This window comes from Sinohyriopsis cumingii, chromosome 3, assembly GCF_028554795.1.
Source record: "Sinohyriopsis cumingii isolate HCF-2022 chromosome 3, ASM2855479v2, whole genome shotgun sequence".
Classification (NCBI taxonomy): Eukaryota; Metazoa; Mollusca; class Bivalvia; order Unionida; family Unionidae; genus Sinohyriopsis; species Sinohyriopsis cumingii.
Window position 1 is genome coordinate 107,406,495 of NC_142963.1, and position 20,698 is coordinate 107,427,192.

Consider the following 20,698-nt stretch of genomic DNA (forward strand, 5'->3'; position numbering starts at 1 on the left):
CCTTGAGGTCTGGTATTTTACTCATCACTGCTGAGTGGTGAACTCTCTCTCATATTAAAGGTAATTCTCACAAACTTGAACTTACTAGTTTCCTAAACAGCTTTCTACTTGGAGTAACTTATTATTATTTGCAAAGTTGAATGGTAAAAGGCAACTGAAACTATTACTTTAAAAGTTCAGAAATTTTAAATCTTTGTTTATGATAACAGTATGAAGGTTAATGAAGCTTGTTTCTTAACACATTAACCCCTAGCAACGACTTTACGGGGCAGGAGGTAGTAGCCTACTGCCGAGCTCTATAGCGTCATGGTCATGCATGATACACTAAAGTGGGTGGTATTATAGAAAGGTAGACAGATATAGCTCTACAATGATGCCAAATAATCTGAAATATCTAGTTGCACTACAAAATACAGATAGAAAAACCTCATGTTTTGGACCCGACTTTTTTTAAACCAAAATTCGCCCGTGGTCAGAATCCGATTTTGTGTCATGATTTTAGACTTTTTGGTCTAACACAGTTAGGCAGTATGTTATTGAAAGATGACCGGGGATTTGGTGTTTTCGAGTCTATTCAAAAATAGCTTTCAAAATGTGTTTCCTACTTGATTTTCAGGCAAAAATGACAAAAACCTCCAGGGGTTAATGTGTTAAGACACTTTAGTATATAGAATATAACATACACTATTTTAGGGAACAATCACATCTTCTGAAGTCAAAGAAAAAACAAAATTACAGTGAAACATGTGCTAGCTTATATTTTCATATAAAAGACACCTTCTCATTATAAAAATCAGAGAGTAATCAGAATTAGAGTGAAACGTGTCTTAGCATATATTTTCATATAAAGCACACCTTCTCATTTAGACAAACTTTATAAGCTCCATTTCCTAATATGTCATTATCATTTTTAGCCTGGATGTAAAATACACTGCACATAATGGTCAAATTTATGTGGCTCCTCTGGTGTCTTTACACAGATTTACTTCACTATTTAAATATTAACTGAGATTGGATCTAATCAGTGGTCATTTATTGCACAATCAATCAATAATCTTTCTGAGTGATGAATGTCTATAATAATAATAATAATAATAATAATAATAATAATAATAATAAAAACAATAATAATAATAATAATAATAATAATAAAGACTTATTTAAAGAAGTAGCTCATTTGGTCAACTGACCAATCTTCCATGAGGCCTTCTACAATCTACAATGATATTGTACAAATATATATATATATATATATATATATATATATATATATATATATATATATATATATATATATATATATATATATAATGCACAATTTTTACAAAATAAGTTGTCTTTAGATACAAATGCTATTAAAGACTAGACAGTTTATCTATTGCTACAACAAAATATGTACAGTGAATAATAATTTGAATAAATAAATCCACCAAAGGGGAAAAACTGAACACAACAATAAGACTGATTCTGCTTCAAATTTTAAGGCAAGAATGAGCATTTCCTTGGCAAATAAGATTTTATATCCCTCTACTCGAACTAGGTCTCAATTACCATTTTCTACAAATAATCTGTCAACTTAATGGAATGTTTACTACTAATAATGATCAGAAATATTAATCCACAGTCATAGAGAAATATTTAGCTTTGTATTATGTTGTTTACCAAATAATGGTACTGGTCAGTTGCACAATTAACCTGATTTTGGACAAGGTCAAGTACAAAATACCGATGCACATAACATAATCACTATGAAAAGTCAACAAATAATACAAATTAAATATACATAACAATATGTATATATGTATGTGTGTGTGTGTGGTTGTGTGTTCCATTTTTTAAGAGTTTTTCAGAAAATATAAGAAAAAGTATATGGATGGTGTGCATTTGTAACTTAGGGGATTGTGAAAATTGTAAAATATTGTGCCAAAATCAGCAAATTTTGACACATTTTTGATCAACAGTTATTTGACCACATCATTGATGGTACTGGCATGAAATATATGTTGCAATTTTGTTGATTGATTTATTTCTCTTTCAGAATCCAAAGAAATATCCACATCCCTTTGTAAGTATCTTACTATAGATAATCTGTAAGAACTTTGTTTGCTATTAAATAATAGCTGAAATAGTGTTTTTATTAAATTATGTTTAAAATTTTATGCATGTACTTTTTATTTTATTGATAACAAGTTATACAGTGAATATGGCTTCTTGGCTGTGATAATTAAAATGGTATGCACTTGTTTTTGAAGTCTTATTTATACCATTAGGCATTTAAAATTATTTTATTTCCTCCAAGATGAGAGTAAAGTTTGTTAAATTCCTATGGAGGTTTTATTTCTTTTTCTTGTCAAAGTATGAGAACAGAGAACCAGTGGAAGAGTGGATTTGTAAACACAGGGGAAAAAGCTTGGATGATCTTTATGATGAGGAAAATTGGATGGGGTAAGTTATTACTTGCAGTGAAGCATATCTATAATGTTGGAACACTTTTGTATGTTTTTTTCTCTTGAAATTGCCATTTCTGAAGTGAAGCAGTCAGAATCCTAGCTTATTGCAATTCCAATAAAATGTCCTGCAAAGGACAGTATGGCTGCTTTATTTGTTTGACCTTGACATCAGTAAATATCTAGCTATTTACAACAGTTACACACAGTAAATGTTTAAGAATTATTTGCACATATGACTTTTTCCAAGAAATACCCAAAGTTTCCAGCAATACTTGTCATTTTATTTTGATTATTATTTTTGTCAAGGTGAGAATGAAACTGCTGTCACACACAAGTGATGCAGTAAATACTTGAAAATATGTAGGCTTTTCCTGACAAATTTCATCTGTTGTAACCGTATGTAAATATGTCTCATACTATTATTAAGTAAATGCGACGCTTCAGAATGTTCTTGCATTTCCAATGAAATTCTTTATTTGTGGTAAAAAGTAAAGCATTGTGGATACCAAATACATGCTTAAAAATTGCAGCTTCTGGAAAAAATAGTTATTTCTATACCATGATACAAGTAGAGTCATTGCTTTTTTAAAGTAATTTTAGTATTGGATGAATTTACATTGCTTCAGGTAGATATAAATAAAGGGGCACCAACTCAGTTTGCCACATTCTCCAGCACATCTAACTACTGTTTTTTTTAAATATATTTTGTTGGCTAAATCCATATTATTTCATTTATGAAAACAAAGTTAATGTTATGTTCATCTTTTAAAATAATTAATCCTAAGATATGTCATTAAACAGCTTGTCATTTTGTCATGAACAATTGTTTCATCATGATGAATAATGTCTTTATTGGAAAAAGTACTGAATGCATGCAGTATTACTAAATGTTGCTAAATACTTTGGAATGTGCAATTAATATTATTTTAATTTGTCTTGTAGAATCATCACAAGATGCTACTTCATACATGCTTATAGTTATATGCAACTTGTAACATGGCCATCTGCATACATTTCTTCAAAGTCATTGTAACTATACTGCTGTAATACCAGATGCAATGCCTGCCATTGTGATTATACTCTATAATACCAGATGCAATGCTTGCCATTGTGATTATACTCTATAATACCAGATGCAATGCTTGCCATTGTGATTATACTCTATAATACCAGATGCAATGCCTGCCATAGTGATTATACTCTATAATACCAGATGCAATGCTTGCCATTGTGATTATACTCTATAATACCAGATGCAATGCCTGCCATTGTGATTATACTCTATAATACCAAATACAGTGCCTGCCATTGTGATTATACTCTATAATACCAGATGCAATGTCTGCCATTGTGATTATACTCTATAATACCAGATGCAATGCCTGCCATTGTGATTATACTCTATAATACCAAATACAGTGCCTGCCATTGTGATTATACTCTACAATACCAGATGCAATGCCTGCCATTGTGATTATACTCTGTAATACCAGATGCATTGCCTGCCGTTGTGATTATATTCTGTAATACCAGATGCAATGTCTGCCATTGTGATTATACTCTACAATACCAGATGCAATGCCTGCCATAGTGATTATACTCTATAATACCAGATGCAATGCCTGCCATTGTGATTATACTCTATAATACCAGATACAATGCCTGCCATAGTGATTATACTCTATAATACCAGATACAATGCCTGCCATAGTGATTATACTCTATAATACCAGATACAATGCCTGCCATTGTGATTATACTCTATAATACCAGATACAATGCCTGCCATTGTGATTATACTCTATAATACCAGATGCAATGCCTGCCATAGTGATTATACTCTATAATACCAGATGCAATGCTTGCCATTGTGATTATACTCTATAATACCAGATGCAATGCCTGCCATTGTGATTATACTCTATAATACCAGATGCAATGTCTGCCATTGTGATTATACTCTATAATACCAGATGCAATGCCTGCCATTGTGATTATACTCTATAATACCAAATACAGTGCCTGCCATTGTGATTATACTCTACAATACCAGATGCAATGCCTGCCATTGTGATTATACTCTGTAATACCAGATGCATTGCCTGCCGTTGTGATTATATTCTGTAATACCAGATGCAATGTCTGCCATTGTGATTATACTCTACAATACCAGATGCAATGCATGCCATTGTAATTATACTCTGTAATACCAGATACAATGCCTGCCATTGTGATTATACTCTACAATACCAGATACAATGCCTGCCATAGTGATTATACTCTGTAATACCAGATGCAATGCCTGCCATTGTGATTATACTCTATAATACCAGATACAATGCCTGCCATAGTGATTATACTCTATAATACCAGATGCAATGCCTGCCATTGTGATTATACTCTATAATACCAGATGCAATGCCTGCCATTGTGATTATACTCTATAATACCAGATGCAATGCCTGCCATTATGATTATACTCTATAATACCAGATGCAATGCCTGCCGTTGTGATTATACTCTATAATACCAGATACAATGCCTGCCATTATGATTATACTCTATAATACCAGATACAATGCCTGCCATAGTGATTATACTCTATAATACCAGATACAATGCCTGCCATAGTGATTATACTCTATAATACCAGATACAATGCCTGCCATAGTGATTATACTCTATAATACCAGATGCAATGCCTGTCATTATGATTATACTCTATAATACCAGATGCAATGCCTGCCGTTGTGATTATACTCTATAATACCAGATGCATTGCCTGCCATTGTGATTATATTCTATAATAGCAGTTACAATGCCTGCCATTGTGATTATACTCTATAATACCAGATGCAGTACCTGTCGTTGTGATTATACTCTTTAATACCATTATCCAAACTGATCAAAGTGTGTTTTCAGTGGAATAATATGGAAAAGAATCAGTTGGAAATCAGAGTAAACCTGAATTATGGAAATTTAACACAGACTGGGTGTGTTTTTGGTGTAACAAATTTGCAAATGACTTCAGTGGAAAATAATTTGAGAAAGTCTGTGGATTTTCTGTACAAATGTCAAGTCTCTTCCAGATGTTTTGTGTCTATGTAATGTCATGCTCAAAATGGCTGACTCAGGATCATAGCTTGTGTAAAAATTTTAACTAATCAAAACATAGAACAGTGTCTCCTTACATGCTAAAGCATGATTGAAGCACTGCTGAAATTCTAGAAGCATTTAGCAACTTCATAGCAAAAAGTGAGTTTGGGCAGCACTAACCCATTTATCAGAAGTAAATTACAGGTAGTTAAAATCAAAAATAATGTGACTGTCTACAGTACTTCAATCATAATTAATTTTTCAGTTGATGATAAGAGTCATGAATTGTGGTGAAAAAGTATGTCTAATCAAAATTTTTGTATTAAAGAAATTAGCATATTGTATTTATCTTGAGATATACTGTATATACTTACTTGTCAGCTGAGTCAAACTGCAAACAACAAAGATCCTAATCTGCCATAGTATAATGTGCCTGGAGATCAGGGTCTATGTTGTTTGTTCTACTGACTACTCCTTACTCCTGACAAACTGCACAGACCCAGATCTGCCAGTGCATTATACAATGGCAGATCTGGTTATGTGCCTTTTGCAGTTGGATCATAAGTGAGTATATATGGTATATTACATTTTGACCTCTCAGTAGTGATACAGTTATTATATCACAACACCAGACATAGACCTGGACCCACAGTGATTTATATTACATAAAATCCTGTACCAATCAAACCAAACATTGTTCCTTCCATCCATCTTAACTAATCAGTTAAGGAAATGCTATTAAACTATGGTTGACTGACATAGTAGAACTGTTATGCATAAATACAGGTGTTGGATTCTTTTGAATGATTTTAACTATGCAGGTCATTGAGAGTCAAAGGTTGCACTGTTGCCATTGTTGTTTTGGTTCCTGGAGCTCAGTTTTTAAATATTGTCCTAGGTAAAGAACATGTCTCCCTTGATCAGGCACAAATAAGAGCTGGAGATCTTTTATCATAAAGTGACCCCACCAGTGTAATGCATATATAATATTTTTTCTTGATTACCACTCATACAAAACTGCATGGCTTATTGTTTTCTCGAGTGAACACCAGTTACTTTATGGTAATGAAATTTTAGAATTTTATATCTTTGCATATCTAATTAATTCATAATAATTTTGCAGCAAATTTAAAAAATGGAAAAGGTAATTTGTTCGTATTCCTTCTCTTTCCAAAGCTGCCTATATTTAAAATTAGATTTTTGACTTCTTTTCCACATCTTCTTTTCGCCACTACACATTTTTTCCACTATACACATATTCTTCTCAACCTTTCATAGTAGTCTTATAGTAGTTTATTAGTAAGTGATATAGTACTGATTAATCTCTCTCTCTCTCCATACAGAATTTCCATGATTTCAACCTTGGTAATGCTAATATTTTGAGATTGCCATTTAGTTATATTAACTCTGTTTGCTTAAATCTGTCCTACACTTCTTTCATTTTATATTTCTTTTCATGAAGATGTTGATAATCTATTTGTATTAATGTAAGCTGCTATAGACCCCTTTTCAGAAAGACCAATGGCGTCTATATTGGATTACAGATGATATATTTTACCATTGATTTTATTGGGATTGGAAATTGAAATAATGATGAATTCTTTCAGTCTCAAAAAAAGGTAATATACATCAATAGAACAAACAAAAGCAGGCTTTATGCTAGTGTCTGTACTACCATCACCAGAATATTTTTTCTGGTCTAGATCACTATATACATGTATTCAGATAAAAGTAATTTTCAGTTAGAGAATAGTCTGGTTATCTGGTATTGGTCAAGGTAGTGTGTAGTGTATTTTGTAAATCTGTTTGTAGATATTTTCCCAGTATGATATGTTAAAAAGTTTCAGTTTTGGTCAACTTATAATGGATCAAAATTAGCTGTGTTCACAACGGTAAATTTGTAAATCCTTAGTAAATCTTAAAACCATCTGCTTGTAACTTTAGCAGAATGAGATATGTAATTTTGGAGATTTCAGCATGCTTTTTATCTCAGTCAGCTTGAATTAAATTATGGCCAGACAGTATATTTGGTGAAGGATGAACCCAGGAAACCCTGGGAAGAACCAAAGACCCATAGCAAGCTACTAGTAAGCTTTTTCACCCACCCACATTGGTCAAGCCGAGTCTCAGACCCATGTGGATAGAAGTGGGTTGTACAAGTGATCTGTAAAAGGCAAGCACCTTAGACCACTCTGCGACATGGGGGCCCAATATACTTACTTAATAACGGGGACTATGAAGGACCTTACAGTGAGAAAGTGCTGTATCTGGATTCTTTGCTTGTATGGATCCCCATCATTTTTTCCCCAAATTTAAATCTCAGTGATTAAAATTGCTAGTCTGGATGACGAATGTTCTTTACATTATTATTATCATAAATTATTATTATTATTATTTATTGAGGGTACCTCAGTTAATGCAATGACTATTGTCCAATGAGACACCTTTTTGGTGAAAAGGTAACCAAGATAAATCAAAATAAAGTTAAACTTACAACATCATTTTTTCATTTTAAAAAATCAGCATAGAGGAATATAATTTAGATATACAAAAGACAAGGATGGTTTACACAGCAGATTGGTTATTGTTTTTATAAAAAGTTAGTCATGCATCACCTATTTTCACAGAATATAACACATGACTGGATAATTTATTGCAATTCCTTCGGACATGTATGTTTTCAGAACCTCGTTTATGAATTCTTTGTATTTTCAGCTGTTTTTACATGTGGATGGAGGAAGTGAATTCCATAGGAATGCACCTGATTACTGGACATTGTTATTTTGATTTTCAGTTTTAATTTTTGGGGTAACATGAACAAAGTTTACCGTTTTTAGCTGTTTTAAGTTGATGCTGCATGGAAGCAAATTGTTCTTTGAGATACATGTATTTTGGTGTAATTCCATTTAGGCACTTGTATACTAAGTCTGTCTTGTGAAGATCAATCCTTTGGGGAGCTGTTTGCCGTTTTTAAGTTCTGCAAATAGGCATCAGATGAATGAACAGGGGATGTATATAAACTTATAAACTTAAATGTACCACATATTTTAGGGATCTACAGTTCCTGTCTTGTAGTGATTCTGTACATTTTCTCCACTACTGAAGAACAGCAATCCTTGTTTGGGACCATATAAGTATTATAATATAAGATCCCATAAGTGGGACTACAGAAGTATTATAATATAAGATCCCACAATTGGGACTATATAAGTATTATAATTATAAGATCCCATGATTTGGACTATATAAGTATTATAAGATTTCATGATTGGGACTGTATAACTATAATTATAATATTAGAGCCCATGATTGGGACTATATATATATCATAATCCATGATTGGGACTGTATGAGTATTATAGTATAAGATTCTAATATATATTGCTATTAGTTCTGAGATATAATTGAAAGTTTCTCACCATTTTCAATACATTGCCTATTTCAAATGAGAAAGTTTGGGATTGCCAAGTTTTTGAAGTCTTTGTTTCCAATTAATACACTTAGTTTTTCTATCAAGTAAATTATAATTTTGCTTTGCTCTGACCAACACTTAACCATTTAAGGTCAGTATTTACTTTCACTGCAAAGAAATCAGTTTTTGCAAAGTTGGTGCTCAAAGAAAGGTAATTAGTTTATTATTATTATTATTTTTATTATTATTATTATTTTTGTTGTTTTGTTGTTGTTTCATGCTGACTCCAGAACTCTGAGAAATGACTTTATGGACTTTCCAGCTTCAACAAAGTTATCATCCTTCCCATTTTGCAATGCACATGATAAAATATGAGAACTAAATTACACATGACAAAATATGAGAACAAAATGCAACTAATATAGTTTATATTTATGACACTTGTATGTACTACCAGTTTATTGTCTGGAATTTTTTACACTTTTTATATACCCACATAAGATATTGTATATTAAGTTATGATGTTTATCATCCATGTTTTACTTTGGTTTCCTGACAATAACCCAAGTTCTCACTTTCTACAGTTATCAAACTTCATGGATGACCTGCACTTGGAGTATGGAAGAACCTTATTATTTTGGGGTTGCAATGATCAATAGTCTAGGTCACTATGAATGAATGAATTAATATGCTTTCTACTCAGTTAATCCAGCTATCACATGCAGTTACCAAAAAATTGTCAATAGTTTGCAATTGGGGTAGGGAAAAACCCTTTCAACTATGGGTTCAGTAGTCAAACATCGTGGATGGAAGGCATTTAGAGTAAGGAATAAGCCTATATCATTTTTGGGTCAAAAGATCAAAGGTCTATATCACTGTGACAGAAAGAACAATAGTATCTGCATGATAATATTTCTACATAATAGACTTGGAAAATCTTTCTGGCTAGTTTGCACTTGGGGTAATGAAGAAGTCTTTTGAGTCAAAATTTCACTTTCTGCATGGGAAGTATTTTTTTAATATATTATATGCAAATGATGCACATCTCAGTGTGTACTTTTTCTGCTTCGGTGCTAATATTAATTTGTGTGAATGTGAGATGTAAATCAAAAATGCATAAATTAGACACACACACACACACACACACACACACACACATTCTAAAGCAGTGCTGTAAAGAGCATTCAGCATTAATTATTAGAATTTATAGTACAGCTAATGAATAAATTGTCAAATTCTCTGGTGCTGTTATTAAATAGTGCTACAATTTTTATGCTGTTAATGGAGTTAATACAATTTTTTTAATGCATTGTGGAAGTGTTTTTGTATGCATGTGATTCATTTTTTGCATGGGTATCAATTTTATTGGTTTACCAAATTGCATTTTTATGATCAAAGTCATGTCATGGTTGTGTATCTCATTAAGGAAGGAATCCTCTGTTCCTCACTGAAGGATATTTGTAAATGGGGTATTTAAATGTGTGATTGTTTAGCTCATAATGGAAGGGGTCCTCTTTTCCCCACTGAAGGATATTTGCTTATGAGGTATTTAACAGCATCCTCAAAATTCACAAAAATTAGACCTCCAGGAATAAAACAAGAGAATTCATAGTTTCACAAAAGGAATTATTGTGTGCTATTGTTTATTTAATGATTTATATTTTTATTTATTAATATTGCAAAATATGCAGATTTTTCACATTTTTCTGCTAGCAATAAAATTACCAACATATATTTAATAATCATGTGTCACCTCTTATCAAGAAAATTATAGTTCTTCCTCACTATATTACTCTAAATGCAGTCCATAATTGTCTTCCTCATTATAATACTTTCAATGTGGTCCATAATTACCTCTCTCATTACAGTACTTTCAATGTGGTCCATAATTACCTCTCATTATAGTACTTTCAATGTGGTCCATAATTACCTGTCTGTTTATAGTACTGTCAATGTGGTTCACAATTACCTCTCTCATTATAGTACTTTCACTGTGGTCCATAATTACCTTTCTCATCATAGTACTTTCAATGTGGTCCATAATTACCTCCCTCACTATAGTGCTTTTAATGTGGTCCATAATTACCTCTCTCATTATAGTAATTTTAATGTGGTACATAATTGCCAACAGTGTTATAGAGTGAACTGCTGTATAACACAAAAGATTATAAACTCTATAAAATGTATGTTTATGGAGACAGGTGAGGAGGAAGGCACATATTAAGAAAACACAAAACCAGCATAGGAAATAACTACAGTAATACAAATAAAGTTAAGAATTGTCACATAGCTGATCAAATAATTACACATATCAAAATACAGATATCGTATTTAAACTTTCATTTGTTTTTTTAAATCCATACAAATCTATAAAAAAAACGTTTCTTTGGTCCATCCACATCTCAAGAAAATCCTTAAACAAAAGGCCAAGGTGGGCCTGAGTTTGCTCACCTGCTTGACATCTGCCTAGTAACCAAATGCAAGAGCAGTTGACCAAGAAATCTGGGTCAGTAGAATACTTCCTGTTGAGATTTTCTTGAATCTCTAGTTTTGCGTCTTCAGCCATACTTGATGGCACACAAGCATCATCTGTACAATACTGAAAGGCCACTGGCACTTTGTGTCAGAGTTTGTTTAGAATTCTGTTCAGCATTTGTTTTAGATAAAGTTTTGTACACGATATACTTGCTTATAAGTCAACTTATACTGCAGACAACAAAGATCCTGATCTGCCATTATAGCATACTGTGCCTGAAGAATAGTGTATTTGTTGTTTGTTCCACTGATTACTCCTAAAAAGCTGGACAGACCCAGATCTGTTAGCACATTATGCAAAGGCAGATCTGGGTCTTGGACTTGACTTAAAAGTGAATATATATGTTACATGTTTTCTACTTTTAAATCTTTAAGTGTTTAAATGTTTTATTATTTTAATATTTATTAATGGCAGCTATATTTGATGGATCAGCATCATCTATATAAATACTATTATGAAAGGTTTTCATTCCAGGATGCTTTCTGTCGAATTTTTCTTGAATTTATTCATTAGTTTTGTACAAGTCATGTAAACATTTTTCTGTTTTTAGTAACAGTGGCTACATATAATGGCAGATAACATTTTTTTTTAATACAAATTTGAAAGGTCTTACTGTCAGATACTTTGTGTCAAATTTTATCAAATCCTTTTCAGGAGATTTTCTTCAAGAAATAATTCAGATTTTTTATATTTTAAGTCATGGTATCTACATTTAAAGGTCAATTGGCATCATTTAATGGTTGATTGGCATCATTTGATGGTTGATTAACATCATTTAATGGTTGATTAGTATCATTTAATGGTTGATTAGTATCATTTAATGGTTGATTGTCATCATTTAATGGTTGATTAGTATCATTTAGTGGTTGATTAGTAGGGCATAACCGACTTTTGATCCGGAAATCGGATTCCACCGGATAGTATGAACTTCCGATTAATCGGAGTCGGACAAGGCAGGAACGACCGATTCAGATAATAAAAATAATAAAGTTGAATTTCTATAGCACCGTGTCTAACACTGCGTGTCATTCGATAGTGCATTAATAAAGTTAAATAAGAAGTCAGAAAAGTCCAATATGGTCAACACAACGGGGTGAAATGATAATACTTGAGTTAGACCGAAAGATTTAAATTTATTAAAATATATAATACAGTCCTACCCGTTTATGTCAACATCCTCAATAATGAAGGCATAATATGGAATACATTGACACATGCTAATGAGGTATTAAAAGAAAATGATTCTTACAATCGTAAATATAAATAAAGTTAATAAGGAAACTTTCACAGCACAATAAACTTGTTTCAATCACCGATCACTTTGGAAAATGCAAGAATCGATCAGATTTCATTGCTTTTATTTAAGTCGCCGCAAGAGGCCAACTTTATAGGACCAAACAAAAGCCTGTTTTATTTTTATTTGACCGCGACATTAAAGCATGGCGGCAAGATCAACTAATTGTTGAATAAAGTACAGGATGGAACTGGCTGCTTGCCGACATAAATGATTAAGGCGGGAAAATTAAAGCCTGGCGGCAAGATCAACTAATTGTTGAACAAAGAATGAGTCGGCACTGTGGCTTTGAACTTCGTTGCATTTTGCTATAGTCCTGCCATATCCTTCCCCTTGTGACATCGGTGTGATATGCAAAACGTGTGTAACACGGTTTAAAAAGTTAATTTGAAAAACCTTTTAATTTAGCATTTCCGATTAATTGAATCATATCCGGAATCGGAAAAATTTCATGCCCAAAATCCAGAATCGGAAATCAGTAGAAAAATGCTAATCGGTTATGCCCTATTGATTAGTATCATTTAATGGTTGATTAGTATCATTTAATGGTGCATTGTCATCATTTAATGGTGCATTGGCATCATCTGATGGTGGATTGTCATAATTTGATGGTGGATTGGCATAATTTGATGGTTGATTGGCATCATTTGATGGTTGACTGGCATCATTTAATGGTGGCTTGACATCATTTGATGGTGGAGTGGCACCATTGGGTACAAAAATTGATAGGCTTTTTTGCAGATTGTTAGAAGATATTTAATGGCAAATTGGCACTGTTTATACAAGCATGAAATGCCATTATGCCAGAATGCTATGCCTGGTTAGAATGAAGTTGGTTTGGAGGTTTGTGAGAATATCCAGAATCATGTTATAGTGAAAAGTGTAAAAATGAGGGAGATATAAGTATAGGGTCCATACTACAGTTTGACAACTACATCTTTTAATTCTGTATGACCAAATTCTATCTTTTCCCAGCCAATGTGCCTCACAGTATCAGACTGACGCTTCTGGTGGCGGTCAACGAAAACTGGAAACAGTACGCAAGGAGATACAGGATCTAGAGAACCTTATGAGAGGTAGATATAAGTATCATGCATCTGAACTAGGTGAAACGATGTTTTAAGCAAGTGTTAATGCTCGAAACACATCCCACAACTCCCTGCTCCTGACTGTTATATACAGTTTTTGATGTTATTTTAGGCTGTTGCTTTTTACTTTTGCTAAATTATTTTTTCATATTTAGGATTTTTACTAAAAGACTTGTTATTGCTACTCCTCCTGAATGGATGGTCATATCAACATACATGTAAGATTTTCACAAAAAGACTTCTTATGATGTCTAGTTGGTCCTAAATGACAATGGATCCTATCTGATGCCCAATATGGCCACCACAACAGCAGTCTTGAAAATCTTGTTATTGCTGTTCCTCCTGAATGGATGGTTAAATCATCATAGGATTTTTAGTGAAAGATTTTGTATGATGTCTAGCTGGTTTTAAATAGAATGATGCCAAACTAACACCAATATGGCCACCATGGCAGCCATCTTAAATATCTTGCTATCAAAACTCTACTTGAATAGAAAGTCATAATGATGTAGGGGGTTTCAGCAGAAGACTTCTTATGATATCCAGATGAAAATGATGCTGAATTGAGGTCCAGTATGTCCACCTCTAAAGCCTTCTTGTAAATATTGTTCATGCTGCTGAATGGAAAGTTGTATCTTGAAAACATTGTTATATCTCTAGTTCTGTCCAAACAGATGGATATAACAACATGGAGTGTTCACCAATAGACTTCTTATGATATCTAGTTGGCCCTAAATGAAAATGGTGCCAAATGTAAATCTAATATGGCTGCCATGATGATTGTCTTAAAATACTAGTTCTTACTACTCTCCTGAATTGATGATCATTTGACATGAGGTTTTCACCAAAAGACTTCTAATGAGGTCTGCTTTGTCCTAAATGAAAATAGTCCCACAGCAGCTAATTTGCAAATTTTATTGCTACAGACTATCAGAGATGGTGTGAACACTAAAAAGTTAAAAGGAAGAATTTCCTTTCACCCAGTAGAGCATCATTCTCTTCAAGGGACTCTTGTTTATAAATTAATGATGAAATCTATTTTTGTATTATATGTTCAGATGGATAGAACATATAATGAATCAGCATTTTCTAGAAATAGCTGCATTTAAATGGAAAGCCATGTTGCTGTACTATATGAACATTTTGTTTTCTGTTTAGACTTTAATGCTGCTTTCTGTTCATGTAACTGACACTATTCACTGGTCAGCAAATCTCCATGAAAAAATCAGAGAAATAATTTGAATGATCTTGGTGACTACAGTGGGATGCAATAAGAGCTAATTGGAGTACTTGATTAAGATTTCTGAACATTTGAGATGAAATAATGTCTTGTTTTTAATTTTTCATACCCTCAGTGATTTAATTGTACGTTGTATTCTATTTTTTAAGCATTAAAATATTTAAGCAGAATAATAATCATTAAAAAATAATTTCTTATACAAAAAGTGTACAGAACATTACAGACAAATTTTTAAATAAAAAAATTGAAGACAGAGTTTTAAATATAAATAGCTTTGCAAAAATTACAAAAAATACAGTAAATAAAATTTGAAAGTAAAATTGTATATTTGTTTTTCTGTACCAGGTCTGGGTACTGCAGACAGTGACTGCATGATAGTCAGATATCAAGCAGAGATTACTAAACTGCAGAATGATCTGGTTTTGGCATTTGAGATGTGTCCACAAGAGTAAGTTATAGAATAATATTATTGCTGAAAGGAATTTTTTTACCGGGTTTTAATATAAATCATATTATTTTAAGTCTGGTCTGGTCAAGATTGATAATACTGTTAAATTCTGTTTAACACATATGTGAAAAATATACTGTGTATACTCACGATTCCAAATGCAAACTGCACAGACCAAGATCTGCTGTTGCATAATGTGCTGTCCGATCTGGTCTGTGCAGTTTGTTAGGGATAATTAGTAGAACAAACAACATAGACCCTGATCTGCATGTGCATTATACTACGGCAGATCAGGATGTTTTTGTTGTTTGCAGTTTGCCTTGACTTATAAATGAGGATATACAGTAATTTTTAAAAGTCCCTTGATAGAGATAACATACCTTAGCATGATTAGTATCCTTGATAATATAATATTCTTGCTATATTTCCAAATACAATTTATGCTAATAAAAATGTTGTGGTTTACAATTCTTATTTAAAATTACTTTTATGACCTACAAAAGAAGTAGGTACTCTCATGGCTAGATTGTGTTGCATTCCAAAATTGGAGCCAAAATTTTCTAGTACAAGATAGGAAGTGGAATGTTATTAATAATATAAATCCAACTTTATCATACACACATGTACTTGCATCATTTGTGCAATGCGGATTTCACTGAATATTTTTTCTATATAAGACAGTTATTTTTAACGGTTGATGCAGATTGCACTGAATATTTTTTCTATAACTGACATAATTTTTAATGGTAGAATTACATGTGTGCCACATATTCTTTTCTCTTCAATTTCAGTTTGCTTCATCCAAAAGAACCTGTAGATACAGTAAGTTTTGACAGGACAGTTTATGTATGGTTCATGAGGTTCCAGGGTCTATGAATGGTGTCTGTATAAATTTCTTACTGCTAAAATTTTATTATATGTGTTTCCATGTACCTTTATCCATTGTAACTTTCCAATAATTAACACTTGTACGCCTATTCATTTGAATGACTACAGCAAGAATAACTAACAAACAACACATGCTTTCAGTGTGCATATAACTTTTACTTCAGATTTTGTGAATATTGAAAGAAACATGTGAAAAATACTTTTATAAAGATTTTTAAGCTGAACACATGTATAATTTCATACCCTTTCAATTTCCAGTTAATAAAGTGGACATTATTTACTGGTCAACTGATTGTGTCTAATAACACTGCCAAGCCCAGCAAACATGTTGGCAACTTGTGGTTTTTGATGTTTATTAAATTGTGAGAATCTTTTATCAATCAACACATTGTCTACTGCTTGCTTGTGTATGCAGTTAAAGAAGAAACACATGTCAGCTATTGTTTGAGCAGCGATTGTATACAGAATGAATTGAAGACAACCACAAAGATGACTCACTGGCTTTACTCATGGATCAGTAATAAGTAACATTTCTGATAATGTTTATTTTGGCATAACACTTCAAGAACCTGGTGAAATTGTTTAATTTCAGAAGCCACACTACGATCGTATTACATTCAAATTCATACATGAACTCTTCCCTCAAATGATAATAAATATTTTACACACTTATTCTCGTTCTTGTTAAAAAAATATTTGTCTGGGTATGAGAAAAATACATGTACATGTATTTAAAATTTCAGGAACCATGCCACGGTCATATTATATTAGAATTCATACACAATCTTTTCCCCAAAAAGATAATACGTTTTTTATACACTATTTCACATACTTTGAAAAAAATTGTTTCATATGTGGATGAATATATGAAATTCCATGAGTCACACCACAACCACATTATATTCGAATTCACTTATCGCAGGGCACGGTATATCGGGGCCACACTGTACTGTAAATTTTATAGTGTAATAAAGACATAACCACACAGTATTGTAAACTTTATATTGTAATAAAGACATAACCACACAGTGTTGTAAACTTTATATTGTAAATAGACATAACCATACAGTATTGTAAACTTTATGTTGCAATAAAGACATAACCACACAGTGTTGTTAACTTTATATTGTAATAAAGACATAACGACAATGTCGTAAACTTTATATTGTAATAGACATAACCATTGTTGTAAACTTTATATTGTAATAGACATAACCACACCGTAAACTTTATATTGTAATAAAGACATAATCAGTGTTGTAAACTTTATATTGTAATAGACATAACCAGTGTTGTAAACTTTATAGTGTAATAGACATAACCACAGTGTTGTAAACTTTATATTGTAATAGTCATAACCACAGTGTTGTAAACTTTATATTGTAATAAACATAACCACACTGTTGTAAACTTTATATTGTAATAGATATAACCACAGTATTGTAAGCTTTATATTGTAATAAAGACCCACACAGTATTGTAAACTTTATAGTGTAATAGACATAACCACACAGTGTTGTAAACTTTATAGTGTAATAAAGACATAACCACACAGTGTTGTAAACTTTATATTGTAAAGATCTGAGGTACAAGATTTTATTTTATTTTTATTTTCATTAACCATTAACTTGTAATCAATACCTTTCAGTTTGGACTGAGGAAGTTCTACAAGGAACATGATGAAATTCTAAGTGAAATCCGTGAAAGGCATGCACATTGCTTGAAGGAGCTGGCAATTCTTGAGAAAGAGGCTGGTATTGAAACTGATAGACAACATTTCAATAACAGAGGACATATGGCTAAAAGTAAATCTGATTCTAAGCCTGAGGGAAAGAAAAGTGGGGAAGAAACACTACAAGACAAAATGAGTAGTGAAGACACAATGCATGGCAAAATTTGCAATGATCCTGTTTGTGAAGATGGCCTAGTTGTCAACCCCAAAAGAAGACCTGCTAGTGCTTCACTGGACATAAGATAAGAATTAAAGGGCAGGAGAGGACTAACTCTGGATTAAAAAATGTTCAAATCTGCCAAGAAACCAAAGTCTGCAAAGACTAATTCTCAACCAATTTTTCAGTTATGCGTTTGCAGGTTGATGGGACACAAGTAAAGCATATGAAGGAAGAGTGCAAAAGAAATATTATGAATTAGCAACAATCAAATGATTCATTGTTATATCACAGTTTAGTAGCGTGAATAAACATAATTTATGTGATAGATGATGACAGTATTATGTGAAAATGAAGTTTTTCAAATTGCCAAATCATATTTAGTTTGTTTTTATGTGTTAGTTGCATATAGTTTGTTATATATAGGCATGCATTTATGAATATTTAAAACAAAGGTATGTGTATTTAAAATCTTTAACTAATTAGTTAGCAGATAGTACTGCTAGTGCTGTAATTAATTACTGTTTATGCAGGATTTACTTTTCTCATTTTGCAAAGCTAGTGACAATTATGGACAGGGGCAGGATTGCATTGGCCATATGATGAAAAGTACAGGGTGAGAATTATTATTAAACAATATGTTCATAGATAAATATTGACCAAAATTTGGTAACATTTTGCCACCTGGTCAAATTATAGTAACACAGACCTATGCTGGAAGCTAGAAGCTTCCAAGAAATCAATACAAATGCAAACTGAATGCTATTAGATGTATTTACCATAGTTCTCCTATGAAACAGTCATACCTTATGAACACTCCAAACATGATTTATTAATGAAAAAATAAATTAAGACTAAAATGATCTTGATAATGAAATGTTGGTCACTCTGACAGAGTATACAATATAAAACTATGAAGAAAAAACAGCATTTTATATAATATCAGAGACAAGTTGATAAAAAACTTGATTTAATTTTGTAAAATGTCATTCTTAAATACTACTTTAAAAGCTTTTATCACTGTCCACTCCTAGAAGTCATGTTTTACTGAGTGATAATCACAGGCCTTGGAGTGATAGCCAATATGATCACTATTAGAGGCATAGTTCATGCATCAATAAGTACCTTAATTAGCCACAACTGCAGTGACATCACATGAACTGCTTGGAGTCCCAATTTCCATACCCATTCACATGTACTATACACATTTAACCTGTTCAAGGTTACATATCTCAGTTGACAATTAAATAAACATATATATTCCTACTTCAAACATCACTAGTCATAAACAGAATTATGTGTACCCCCAAGATATAGGTAGCATGGAAAAATTCTGTGTGGTCATGACTGTCAAGGAATTGTGTAAGAGTTATATCAATATGTATATGTGATCAAAAATGTACTCAGGTTTCGTTGCCGCATACAGCGTCACCTGAGGTATATTTTTTCGGCTCAGGTTATTTCGAAATACTGAGCAAAACTCAACCCATGCTGCATGTGCAAATTGCCTGCAGTAAAATCCTAAGTACCTAGCTGCGCATATCTGTCACAGCTAGTATACATATAGAGCAAATTCTCTATAAACGAATTACATTATGACGAGTCTTGTCAGGAAGCTTACCTCTTTATGGGAGCAAATCTCCAGCTGTAGAGCTGCCTTATACATGGTTTGATGTGGAGTCACAGAACTCTGTGGTTTCTTATGACGTGTATGCTGAGTCTGGTGACGTTGGCTTGGAGGAGTGTACTGGTGTTCTCTATGCGAGGGACCAAGGCTTTGCAACCATCTGTGTTAAATATGAGTGCTCTCGAGGGATCCTTCAACAGACTGAGAGGGGCAGACCATGCATTGGCACTTCTCTGACCATTGACTAGAGTGAGTGGAACCGGAGAAACATCTTGGATGTCAAATGGAAGCCATGATAGTTATATATATTATATGTTCCATGTTGTTATTTTCACTAATGCTATCTGAGCAAATTTACATGCATTCCCATTTCAATATCGCTATATGAATGACAAATTCATAATTACATGCATTCCTATTTCAATATCGTTATATGAGCGAAAGATTCATAAATTTATACATATCCCTATATCCCTTGGTGTTTAATAAGACCTTGTTTATATTGGGGTGTAGATCATATACTTTTATTTTGTTGATCGATTATAGGACTTAATTCACGTTTGTTTGAAATTCCATTCATTAAATTCATGTTTGAGTTTTCTCATTGAGTTACTTGTTGTTGATAGTTCCATGTTAGGAACTTTATCATTTTCCTTATCTTTTTTGTTATAATGGTGTCAGATTTGTTAATATTTAATTTGTGTTTATAAATAAACATCTTATTAACACA

At 32.5% G+C, this 20,698-nt stretch overlaps 1 protein-coding gene across 2 annotated transcripts in view; it reads left to right on the plus strand.

Annotated features, from left to right (window-relative positions):
* The window catches only part of LOC149803498 (uncharacterized), a 28,083-nt gene extending 7,385 nt beyond the window's left edge, over positions 1–20,698 (plus strand). The window contains exons 4-10 of one of the 2 annotated variants that reach the window (XM_089953228.1): positions 2,039–2,065; positions 2,357–2,445; positions 6,670–6,690; positions 13,764–13,864; positions 15,462–15,564; positions 16,356–16,386; positions 18,101–20,698. In XM_089953228.1, the coding sequence (XP_089809354.1) occupies positions 2,039–2,065; positions 2,357–2,445; positions 6,670–6,690; positions 13,764–13,864; positions 15,462–15,564; positions 16,356–16,386; positions 18,101–18,430 (702 nt within the window). In that variant the 3' untranslated portion in view covers positions 18,431–20,698. The remainder of the gene's footprint in view (positions 1–2,038; positions 2,066–2,356; positions 2,446–6,669; positions 6,691–13,763; positions 13,865–15,461; positions 15,565–16,355; positions 16,387–18,100) is intronic. The other variant, XM_089953229.1, reaches the window with a different exon arrangement.